The sequence below is a fragment of the Myotis nattereri genome, assembly GCF_964212035.1.
Source record: "Myotis nattereri genome assembly, chromosome: 2".
In the NCBI taxonomy this organism is placed as follows: Eukaryota; Metazoa; Chordata; class Mammalia; order Chiroptera; family Vespertilionidae; genus Myotis; species Myotis nattereri.
The window spans coordinates 161,101,734-161,114,717 of NC_138076.1; the positions used below are offsets into that span (position 1 = coordinate 161,101,734).

At 44.6% G+C, this 12,984-nt stretch overlaps 1 protein-coding gene across 1 annotated transcript in view; it reads right to left on the reverse strand.

Moving 5' to 3' along the window:
• Nucleotides 1-814: 814 nt before the first annotated feature.
• Nucleotides 815-12,984, reverse strand: part of LOC308513905 (olfactory receptor 10P1-like) — a gene marked incomplete at both ends in the record, with an annotated part of 39,676 nt that continues 27,506 nt past the window's right edge. Inside the window, one exon of the mRNA XM_081083975.1 lies at nt 815-1,762. Within this exon, the coding sequence (XP_080940101.1) occupies nt 815-1,762 (948 nt within the window). The remainder of the gene's footprint in view (nt 1,763-12,984) is intronic.

The window sequence follows — 12,984 nt, forward strand, 5'->3', positions numbered from 1 at the left end:
TGCCACATGGTGGGAGGAGAATAGGGAAGCCAGGGACACCCTCTTGCCCAGTTGGATGTGTGATAGGCGGTTATGGATGTCAGAAATCAAGGGTGAGGAAAAGCAAGGAAGGATATTCATGTGGACTATTTCTAGGGGGAACAGCTCCCTTTCTTCTAAAAGGCATCGAGAGCGTAAGACTGTTGTGTGCTTCTGGGAGAAAACCAGATCAAAGGGCCAGGTAAACTCCCCCACGGGCTCCGGGGGAGGGGGGGGGCACTTAGTTGGATGTCAACTTCATAGCATCTGCTTTCAGGACTGACACGGACCTCTGACTGTGGGTGTAGCCAGGGCAATCACCTTGTTCAGGGATCTAGAATAATTTAGAAGATGCCAAATGTTCTTCCCCATAGGCAGCATTCCCTTTCATTCTTCTTTTTAAAAAATATATTTTTATTGATTTCAGAGAGAGAGAAACATCAATGATGAGAGATAATCACTGATTGACTGCCCCCTGCAGGCCTCAGGATCAAGACTATAACCTGGGCATGTGCCCTGACTGGGAATGAACCATGACCTCCTGGTTCATAGGTTGACACTCAACCACGGAGTCATGCTGGCTGGGCCCCCTCCATTCTTCCTTATCCTATAGCTCTGATGGTGAGTCTGGGGTGTGGTTAGGAGGTAAGATACAGATTTACTTCTGTTTTAATTCCAGCATTTTCTGCCAGGAAGCCTTATTTTTCTCAGGTGCTGCACGGTTTCTGTTAGATTGTGGCCTCAGTCCAGCACCTGAAGGCAGTCAGTGAGTGAGCAGGCCCCCCCCCGAGTCCCTTCAGGGTGAGAAGACCTGCCTCTTCACCATGTGCCGCAGGGCCCCCGCCACCTCCTTGTTTCGAAGGGTGTAGATGATGGGGTTGAGCATGGGGGTGACGACTGTGTAGAAGAGGCTGAGGATGCGGTTTGTGGTCGCCGAGGAGCCTGCCTGGGGCTGGATGTAGGTGATGCTGGTCGTTCCAAAGAAGAGGCAGACCACAAGCAGGTGGGAAGAGCAGGTAGAGAAGACCTTGCGGCGGCTCTGGGTGGAGGCCATTGCCAGGATGGCGCCCAGGATGCGGACGTAAGAGGTGACAATCAGAGAGAAGGGGACCATGATGAAGACCACAGTGGCTGTCATCACAGAGATCTCGCTTCTGTGCTTCCCAGCACTTGCCAGCCTCAGGACCGGCAAGATGTCACAGAGGAAATGCGGGATGATTGGGTGGCGGGGGAAAGGCAGGGTGAAGATGAGGGAGGAGTGGGTGGTGGCTGTGATAATGCCCATGAGCCAGGAGATGCTCACCATGGCCACGCAGGCCCGCCTGCTCATGAGGATGGAGTAGTGCAGAGGTTGGCAGATGGCGGCGTAGCGGTCATAGGCCATGGCTGTGAGCAGGCAGCACTCTGAGATGCCCAGGACAATGAAGGTGTACATCTGGGCTGCACAGCCCTGGAAGGAGATGGCCCGGGGATGCGGGGAGGCCAGGTCAGCCAGGGTCCTGGGCACAATGTCGGTGGTGTAGAGGAGCTCCACTACCGAGAGGTGGCGCAGGAAGAAGTACATGGGCAAGTGCAGGGAAGGGCTGGCCCGGGTGAGGAGGATGATCATGGAGTTACCCAGCAAAGTGACCAGGTAAAACAGAAGCACCACCCAGAACAGGGGGCCCTGCAGGGCCCTGAGGTCGGAGAACCCTAAAAGGATGAATTCAGGCAGAGTCTGATTTTCCTTAGTCATCACTTCAGGCTAGAACCTATGGCACAGCCAAGAAAGAGAAGTTTACATGGAATCAGCATTTCTGTGGCTTAGTAAGGCACTTTTCATACAGTCCCTTTCAAATTGACCGAGACAGTTAGGGTCTCCGCTTTATGGATGAGGCCATGGGTTTCTGAGGGGTTAAATAATTTGTCCCAGGTAATACCAAGGGAGTGGTAGGCCTGAGACTTGAATCTAGGTTTCTTGACTCCAAATTCCATGCATTTCCCATGTCCTCTAAGCTCTGGGTCCTGGGTGCAGGGCCTGACTCCCAAGTGTAGAGACCCCAGACATATACTTTGGTCTTCCTCCAGAGTGGGGATGGAGCAGCTGCTTTGCCCCAGACTTCTTTGTACAGTCTGGCTCCAAACCCCAGCCTGAAACAAACTATGTGACACCCCCACTGTGGACTCAGTCAGGGGCTGTCACAGGCTGGTGTCTTATGATCACCATGGTGGGCCATGGACTTAGGATGTCAGGCAATAACGCAACTGTTGGGGATAATACTGCTCAATTGTATCATGCTTTGGAATGCTATAGAGCTCCTTTTCAAAGATTATTAGCCCATGGCCCCTGCCCTGTGAGGGGAGTGGGGCAGGGACTGGCCATATTGTACTTTGCTCTCCTCTTATTGGTCCCTGTAATTATCACTCCAGCGGCTTTGTCTTGGTGGTACCCTCCGTTTTCCCAGTCCCTAGGCCAGTGATGGCGAACCTATGACACGCGTGTCAGAGGTGACACGCGAACTCATTTTTTGGGTTGATTTTTCTTTGTTAAATGGCATTTAAATATATAAAATAAATATCAAAAATATAAGTCTTTGTTTTACTATGGTTGCAAATATCAAAACATTTGTATATGCGACACAGCACCCGAGTTAAGTTAGGGTTTTTCAAAATGCTGACACGCCAAGCTCAAAAGGTTCACCATCACTGCCCTAGGCATCCCCAGAGTGTGCCCCCTGCAGGGATGCATCTTATTAAAATCCCACGCATCTTTCAGGCTCAGCTCAAATTCCACCATCCCTATGGCACCTTCCCTTCTCCTCACGGTCAGAAATAATTACTCATGGCATTTCAGAATTAAAGGTGACTTTAAGGGTCATATATTTCAGTGTGACAATGCTCAGATTTCATCTACAACATCTTAGAAGGCTGATGTGCAGTGTCTGTTTGAACATCTGCAGCAAAACTCACCATCTACTGAGGTAGCCCCGTCTGCCTGTAGGAAAAGTCTTCATTCTACTAGTCTTTGCTAAATTCTTAGTATTTTATAGAACGTCTAAGCCCTATTTCACCAGACAGCCCTTCAAGTATTTGAAGAAAGCACCTTCATTTGGGCTCACATGAGATAGCACCTGTGTCTTGGTCCCAGAATTTTTTAGATAAAGGTCTCCACTGTATAGATCCTGCAGGACAAGTTGGGGAGGTGGTGATGGGGGGAAGGGTCTAGGGTGAGCATCTGTTTTAATAGCTGCTATTTCCCAAGTGCCTGGCTAAAGGGCTTAATAGTCATTAAAATCTTGAGTCATGCCCTAGCCGGGTTTGCTTGGCGGTTAGATTGTCAGCTCATGGACCAAAGGATCACAGGTTTGATTCCTGGTCAAGGGCATGTACCGCAGTTGTAGGTTCGATCCCCAGGGCGCTTGCAGGAGGCAACCGGTTGATGTTTCTCCCCCTGCACCCCGCCCCCCCCTTCACTTTCTCTAAAAATCAATAGGAAAAATATCCTCAGGTGAGGATTTAAAAACAAACAAACAAACAAACAAACAAAAAACCTCCAGTCTTCACAATCGCACTATGATATAGAAGCCTATATTTTCTCCATTTTACAGATGAGCAAATGGAAGTCCAGACAACATTAGAAACTTACTTAAAATCACAAACCTAGTAACAGAGAGTTTGGGCTCAGATCTAGGCCTGCCTAACTCCAGAGCCTCTGCTCTTAATCACTGAGTTATCTACTGTCTTATCTGCTAGTGTATTCACCAGAACAACTGGCCTGGTACCTTGCACGTGCCAAGTGTTCAGCTAAATGCTTATGAGATGAATGAGTAAATCCCACTTATAAAGACGGAACCTGATTTGTCTAAAATAGGCAGCTAGTCTGATAAAGACAAGGACACTGGGCCCAAGTCTTTTAGAAGTCTTGGTTCCCAAGATTTGAAGAGCTTTTATCACCCACATTCATCCCACATTTGAGATTAGCTCAGCAACCTTCATCTTAAAGCAGGATAGTTTCAAACTGTCTGCCCATTGCGCATAGACCTAACCTTCCTCCCATACTCACTTTGCCCTCTCATCATATATATTGTTTTGCCTTCAGTCATTTACTCTACAGTTAACACTTAGAGATTGCTGTGTGTTGGGCATTTTGCAGTATGTAACATCTCAACTGACTATATAACAATTCTAGGAATAGTTGTTATTTAGTCATTGCAGATAGGGAACAAGAGCTCTGAGAAATTAAATTACTTACCTAAGATCACACTATTAGTGAGTGGCGAACACAGAATTGTTACTTGGAGCCTGAGATCTCACCACACCTACTGTATGTCCAGTGAGGCCAACAACGTCACCCTACACTCTGGAAGACAAACTCCATCTATTCAGTTTGAACAGGAGTATCTGAGTCCATTGGTCTTCTTCACTCTTGTCAATAACCTTTGAGATGCTCACACCACTTAGCTTATGGGAGAAATATTGCTATTTTCAAATAAAAAAATGTTGTGTTTGCAATTAAAAATTTTAAGAAGTAATGCTTTCAACAATAAAGATACATAAAAAAGAAAAGTTAATCAATTTAGATAATTGAGCAACTTATCAAACTGCCTATTTGAATTATTTCATTTATGAATTGCCTATTCATATTCTTTCCCCTGCCCTCCAGAAGAAATAATGAAAGTAAAGTCATTTATGGTGCTGCTTATGTATGACAGCTACAAGATTCAAGTGACAAGCAATAAGGTCTCAAAAAATTAATACTGGTTAAAGAGAATGGGAATATTTTTACATTTCACTGAAAATAAATGGACTACTAGAAATCTAAGCAGGAACATAGAGGAAAAAATTACAAAACCTAAAGCCAGTTACTTACTATTTCTTATTACCTAAACAACAGCATAAAATTAAAAGAAAACTGCACCTGTACTTTAATTGCTAACCTCAGGTAATGAAGTGCTCAAAAAACAAAATGCAATAAAAAAGCTTCAAACTCCAAATGAAAAGTCTGCAAGGCTCAGATGAAAATGTGGACTGTTTCGGCTTAGATTAATAAAATTAAAATTGGTTTTGTCCTTTACTGAATGGAATAAAAACTAAAACTCTGTAACTATTAGACAGCTCCCTGTTTACCCCTCCCCAGGGCTATTTTTAAAGCAGAACAGCCCCCCTTCGATAAATCTTAGTGAGACAGCCAGATGGGTAAATTGATTAGCTAGTGGGCATGAGGATGGATACCCTGTGGATAACTGATGGACGAGGATGAACAAAGGTGTGGCTGGCTGGCTGCATGACTGGTCAGCCCAGAGAGCCCTGGATGCAGGAGGTGAGGGAGGGTCTGGAATAGAAAGCAGTTCATGAAAGAAGGTTTGGCACCTTGGGGGCAAGGGAGCTGGAATTCTGGAGCCTGGTGGGGGATGTGAGGGATGGGGAGAAAGATGGCCTTCATTGAATCAAGGAGATCTGGGGGCGCACAGCCAGACAATTTGCCTTTGTTTTTTTCATATATATATATTTTGTCTGAAGTATTAGTGGGAGCTTTGGAGCTTTGCTTTGCATGGGGGTGGGGGTGGGGAGAGAGAAAGAGAGAGAGAGAGAGAGAGAGAGAGAGAGAGAGAGAGAGAGAGAGAGAGAGAAAATGGGGCATGCAGGTTGTTTCATCTGTGGTCTCTGAGATGTGGACCATTAACAGGAACCCGAGAAAGAATGTCCTGTTTTTATCAGACATTAACCATAGACAGTACGGAAGCTAGGAATGCCCACCTGATTTCCACGCCACTTGTAAACCCACAAACCTGCTCACACTGCCTTACCCCTACCACTTCACCCCCCACCCAATGAGGCACACTACAAACATGCATACCACATGATTGCCAAACTTCTTACATGGTATGGCCCACCCCAGAGCACACCAGCCCACAGAACACATTCCAAGACTTGAACAGACTGAGTGTAGACACACTTGCCTTACTGTCTTATGTGCAATTCCATCTGGGAGAAACTGTCCAAGGCTCCCTGTCTCCTTCTCATCCCTCTTCTTGTCCAGCCAGGCTGGAGGCCTCTGACTCACACCTCTGCGAATGCACTAGTAGAGATGTGGGAACCCTCACCTGGCTCTTTTCTCTCATGACTAGGGACAGGTATTGGCCCCAAGCCCATAGAAAGGGTTTTAAGACTCTGAGTGGGCCCTGACCTGCCCTCTGGTCCCGGCAGGGTCCAGCCTTGTCAGGGAAAGGCCAAGGCTGCCCAGCGTTGTGTGGAGCACTTACCTGGGGGAGATGGAAATGGCCACCCAGCCTGGGCAGGGGCTGCTGGGCACAGGTGTGGGCTCTGCGGTTCCCTCTTCCTCTGTGGAAGTCTTGGCCTCTGAGGTGCCCACAATTATTCTCCGGCTGCTGTTGTGCCTCCACTCCCTGGGGACCTGGGAGGCCCTGACTTGTGGGTTTTCCCTGGGTAACTCTGAGCTGAGGTAATGTCATGGGCCGGGTGATTCTGCCCATGTCCCCACTGCCTGCTGTCTCCTTTCTCCTCCCCTTAATCTCATTTTTCTTGGTGAACCTGTGTCTTCTCCCTTTCCTCACACCTGGTTCCTTTTCCTGGCTAACTTTTGTCTTCTCACTCACTGTAGGGTCTCTTTGGTCACAAATGGCATGAGATTTGAGGGCCTCCCTCCCTTATGTTTAGAATTTCACCATGGGTAATTGGTTCCTCTGCATGAAACCGTGGCTCCCTGTCCAATGCAGATGCTTCTGGAAACTTCTAGATGTTATAACAGTGAAGTATAATTTAGTCACCTTGATCTCCATGCCTGGTTTGCCTTTTAGATGGAAAGTGTTCCAGTGAAGACATTGCCTGGCAGGGAGGGCAGGATTCCCTTCAATCGCCAGGTTCAGGTGACTGCATATGTACTTAGTGGGGTCCTTATACAGAGTTAAGCCTTCTGAATGTGTTTAGTCTGGAAGGGTGGTGAAGTTTGGGGGTAGAACAGAGGTGTGACTTGCAGTAGCCTGCGCCTTTCCCTCAACACCTGGTGCCCTCTTGTTGACATTTGCTGCCTCCACTTCTTATCTCCCATTTTCTTCATTTGTGCCTACAACTCCATTGATTCTCTCTTATAAGATCACTAACATTCCCGAGCTGTCAAACTTAATACTTTCCGGTTTTCATTCCTAATCTCTAAACTATCTTTGACAGATTTGATCCCCTCTCCTTTTTTTTTTTTTTTTTTTAAATAATTGACTTTTCAGAGAGAGAGAAACGGAGAAGGGGGGAGGGGGGAGAGAAACACTGGTGTGATAGAGAAACATCAATGGGCTGCCTCCTGCACTCTCTCTACCAGGGATTGAGGTCACAACTCAGGCATGTGCCCAGACCAGGAATTGAACCAGCAACCTTTCGGTGCATGGGATGACACTCAACCAACTGAGCCACACTGGCCAGGGCACCTCTCCTTGAAACATTTTATTTTTTAACTTCTGTAACTCTCGAACATACATCTTTGGCTCTGGCCTCTCCTTGTTAATCCAAGTGAGTGTCTTCCCTTAGATGTCTAGAGGCATCTCAAACTTATCATGTCCCCAAAAGAACTCTTGTTCCTCTCCCAAGCTTCCTCATCACAGTAAGTGACTTCCTCATCACAGTAAGTTGCTACCCAGTTGCTCAGATCATTTTAGTTCATTTATTTTCTTACCACTCCACATTCAATTTCTGAGCAAATTCTGTCAGTTCTGCCTCAAATATTTAACCCCCCAAAACGACCTCTCATTATTGTTACTGCTAAAATCCTAGTTCAGCAAATTGTCTCTCAGCTGGGCCATTCCCATTCTCTACAATCCTGTCTCCACCCAGCCAGGGTGATATTCTCCAAATGTGAGTCAGATGATGTAATTTCCCTCCTTTTAAATGCCCCCATAGCTAAATAGCTTCTTATTATAAGTAGAATAAAATGCAAAATTCTTCCCTTAATTTATATGGCCCTCATGATTTGGCCGCTGTGTATTAAGCATGGCTTTTTATTCTGATGTTTTGACATCTGGGGCGGTAGTGACCCTGATTAGACTTACCTGCAAGCATGTCTTTCATATACACACCAACCAATCCAGAGTCCACATCCTCAGCTGCCACCTTTGTTAGCTTCTGACACTCTGATCCAATATTCCCCTGCCCTACGCATCCCAGGCCAGGAATCAGACAGCTAGAGACAGCCCCTACACCCAGCGCCCATTGGAATGATTCAGACTAGGAATCCTAAACCTGATTAGTCTGCTTACCCTGCTTTACCCATTCCATCCCATGAAGATCACAACAAAGGCTTTGCCCACATTGCCCCTCGCTCCCTCTGCCTCCGCTCAGCCCTGGTGCTTTTCCGTGTGGATCTGCGTGGTGTGGCAAGCCCCCTCCTCTTGGGAACAGTGAGAAACAAGCCATCTTTTCCGTGGCAATTGTCTCCTGCTCTGTTGTCCTCACCATGGTGGAATAATAATAAAATCTTCATTTTAAAAACACTCTGCTCTTGTCTTTCTTGTCCACAATGCTCCAGCCATACTCGCCTTCTGTTTCTTCCACAAACACACTTCTTTTCTCCTGCTGTTTCCTCTGTCCAGAGGCTCTGACCCTAGATCTTCCCTTAGGTGCCTTCTCATTATTCAAATGCCCGCTCAAATTCCACCTCTTTAGAAAGGTGTTCTCAAAGTGCCCTAAACCTAGTAGCACCACACTCTGACCACCTTATTCATATTCTTTATTGCATGCATCTCCATCAGAATTTAATGTTAGTTTTTTGGTTGTGTAGTTAGTGCATGTCTCCCCTACTAGAAAGCACGCTTCATGCAGGCGAGGACTTTGCTGGGTTCATAGCTTCAGACTTAGAGGAGGAGCTGGGGAGAAGCTTAGCTGAGGCGCTTTGACGGGCATTACAGATTGCTCTTTCAGTTCCAGTCCAAGACTTCCTGTCCCCTGGGGTCTGGAGTTTAGAAAGCTAAAGACTGTACTTATTCCCAAAACTTATTTATAGCTCAGGTTCTACTTGTGACCTAGTTTCCACCAAGCTGAAGTCTCTGTGTGAGATATGGAAGGCAGAAGAAATGAAGCAGAGGCTGTGCTCATTTTTTTCTTCTTTTAAAAAAAATTTAAAAAATATTTTTATTGCTTTCAAAGAGGAAGAGATGGAAACATCAATGATGAGAGAGAATCATTGATTGGCTCCCTCTTGCACGCCCCACTCTTGGGATGGAGCCTGTAACCTGGGCATGTGCCCTTGACCGGAATCAAATCCAGGACCCTTCAGTCCACAGGCTGATGTTCTATCTGCTGAGGGCTGTGCTTATTTTGCTTCTGTTGTTTCTCCTGACAGATATAGTTGTGTGTGTGTGTGTGTGTGTGTGTGTGTGTGAGTGGTAGCAGGCGTCTCAAGCACTGTGGGTGTCAAGAGCCAGGCCCGGAGCATCCATTTTGGCTGGCGTGAATAGAGGTGCAGGTGATGTGGTTGTGGAGCCAGAAGCCGGGCACTGACTTCCTAATGCCCAACCTTGTGATCTTGGCAGTGGTATCAGATTCCTTGGAAGGTCTGCTCTACAGTGTTGTTCTAAAACTTTTCTCAGAAGCTTAGCTGAGAATCTTCTCTTCCAGTCCTTCTATTAACATTGTATTGTAAGTACCTAATTTTCTGAATTAAACATTTCTGTTTAAATCCTGATAGATACACTGATACAGAATTTAGTATCAGAGATGGCTGCAAGGATGGGAATATAGGACTGATCATTTGATTTCACTGGGTTTAAGGACAGTGAGGAGCCAGGTTCCATCAGAGGATGGAAAAACTGGTCTGGTAGTCTTGGCTTTCAGTCATGAAATAGTGACATAAACGGTTATTTATTGTCCCCTGAAGTGCCACTGATTATGGCTTCATAGCATAGTATTCTGGACACATGAGGCAGAAGGCAGTGGGTTTGGGCCGCTTTTTATAACTGCTGTAGACAGCTCAAAGAAAGACATGGGCAGGTTCAGGATTTTAGGTTTCCAGCTACGCACCAAAAACTAGCTTGGCAGGATCCTAAAGCAAAATAGGGCTTCTACCTGATCCAGGCTGCAATGCAGCTCTGCCTTGCTTTTATGTCAAAGGGGATCTAAAGGTGTTACATCCAGGAGAATTATAGTAGAGGCCGCAAAGGATTTAGAGAAAATCCATGCCCTCTTCAGCAAATAACAGTTGTACTTTTGAGAAATGACTCTTTGTTTGTTATTTGGTCCCTGGTAGAAGATGAACATCTGACCATGGGACGCCAGGTGACCATACAGCCTGAGCTGCTCTCATGACCTAGGTGTTTTCTGATGGATAAAGTTGTATATCTCAGCGGCAATACTATTAATGAGAATACTGCCTTTTATTTATTTATTTATTTATTTATTTATTTATTTATTAATTTTTAAAAAATTAAATCTTTATTGTTCAGATTATTACATTAGTTCCTCTTTCCCCCCCCCCACAACTCCCCTCCACCCAGTTCCCACCCCACCCTCTGCCCTCACTCCCCACCCACTGTCCTCATTCATAGGTGCACGATTTTTGTCCAGTCTCTTCTCGCATCCCCCTCACCCCTTTCCCCCCCAAGAATAGTCACTCCACTCCCTTTCTATGTCCCTGATTCTATTATAATCACCAGTTCATTCTGTTAATCAGATTAATCACTTGATTTTCAGATTCACTTGTTGATAGATGTGTATTTGGTGTTCATAATTTGTATCTTTACCTTTTTCTTCTTCTTCCTCTTCTTAAAGGATACCTTTCAGCATTTCATATAATCCTGGTTTGGTGGTGATGAATTCCTTTAGCTTTTCCTTATCTGTGAAGCTCTTTATCTGACCTTCAATTCTGAATGATAGCTTTGCTGGATAAAAGTAATCTTGGTTGTAGGTTCTTGGTATTCATCACTTTGAATACTTCTTGCCACTCCCTTCTGGCCTGCATAGTTTCTGTTGAGAAATCAGCTGACAGTCGTATGGGTACTCCCTTGTAAGTAACTGAGTTTCTTTCTCTTGCTGCTTTTAAGATTCTCTCTTTGTCTTTTGCTCTTGGCATTTTAATTATGATGTGTCTTGGTGTGGTCCTCTTTGGGTTCCTTTTGTTTGGGGTTCTCTGCGCTTCCTGGACTTGTAAGTCTATTTCTTTCACCAGGTAGGGGAAGTTTTCTGTCATTATTTCTTCAAATAGGTTTTCAATATCTTGCCCTCTCTCTTCTCCTGGCACCCCTATAATTCGAATGTTGGTCCACTTGAAGCTGTCCCAAAGGCTCCTTACACTATCTTCGTATTTTTGGATTCTTTTTTTCCTTTTGCTTTTCCGTTTGGGTGTTTTTTGCTCCTTCGTATTTCAAATCTTTGACTTGATTCTTGCGATCCTCTGGTCTGCTGTTGGGAGTCTGTATAATATTCTGTATTGCAGTCAGTGTATGCTTAATTTCTAGTTGGTCCTTTATCGCAGCATCGAGCGTCTCACTAGATTTGTTGAGGATCTCACTACATTTATTGGTGGTCTCACCAGTCTTTTAGAGGGCCTTACTAAATTTATCGGTGGCTTCTAGACAGTTCTTGAAACACCTTAAAAGTGTGGTTTTGAACTATATATCCAGCAGTTTGCTTTCTTCCATTTCTGTCATTTGTGTCCTGTCTTTTGTTTACCTATGCCACCATCTTGGTTTCTCCCTCCCATTGACCTTTCTTCAAGTTCACTGATATTTTCCTCTGCTGTGTCAAGTCTACTGATGAGCCCATTGAGAAAATGCTTCATTTCTGATATTGTGTCCTTTATTCTTAGCATTTCTCTTTAACAAATTCTTATTGTTTCTCTCTTTGATGAAATTCTCCATTTTTTCATGCCTGTTGTCCACATTTTAAACTAGGTACAAGCACATATTAATTACAGTATTTTAAAGTTCCAACTTTTGGATCATCTTTGGTTCAGTTGATGGTTCTATTTCTTGACAGTGTTTCCCCCCCTTGCTTTTGGTGTCTTTTAATTTGTTGTTTTTATGAATTTATCTTACAAAAACATTTACAGTAACACACACACAACAGCATTATTTGTAGAAGGACCTCAGCCTACCTTGGACATTGGTATGTCTTCAATGTATTTTTTTTACACTAGGCCTTTATTATTATTTTTTTAAATAGACAAAATTTCAGAGCAATTTTAGGTTCACAGCAAAATTGAGCAGAAGGTACAGAGATTTCTTATATGCCTTTTGTGCCCACACATGCATAACCTCCCCTACTATCAACATCCCCTACTGGAGTGGGACATTTGTTACGATTGATGAACCTACATTGACACGTCACTATCACCCAGAGTCCATAGTTTACACTGGTGTTGTACCTTCTAATACCTTTATTATTATTATTATTATTGAGAATATAAGTGTGAGACACACTTGTTATTCCCACGTTACAAATGAAAAGACTGAAGTTCAGAGAGGTTAAGTCACATGCTGAAGATTATGACGCAATAACTAGAACTTAGGTTTATTTGGCTCGTGTATATGTTAGAGTCCTTTCAGCAACAACTAAGAAAAACCTGATTCAAATTGGTTTAGACCAGCCGTGGGCAAACTATGGCCCGCGGGCTGGATCCGGCCCGTTTGAAATGAATAAAACTAAAAAAAAAAAAAGACCGTACCCTTTTATGTAATGATGTTTACTTTGAATTTATATTAGTTCACACAAACACTCCATCCATGCTTTTGTTCCAGCCCTCTGGTCTAGTTTAAGAACCCATTGTGGCCCTCGAGTCAAAAAGTTTGCCCACCCCTGGTTTAGACAATAAATAAATAAATACATTTTATTACATAAAAGGAAGTCCACAGGCAGGTGGTCTTCAAAGTTTGTTGACTCGGTGGTTCATTAGTGTCCTCAGGCAGTCATAATTCAGAGAAAGGACAGAGACCACCTCTTCCTGAGGCTCTTCCGTATAAGAAGAAAACTGTGCTGGTTAATTTTATG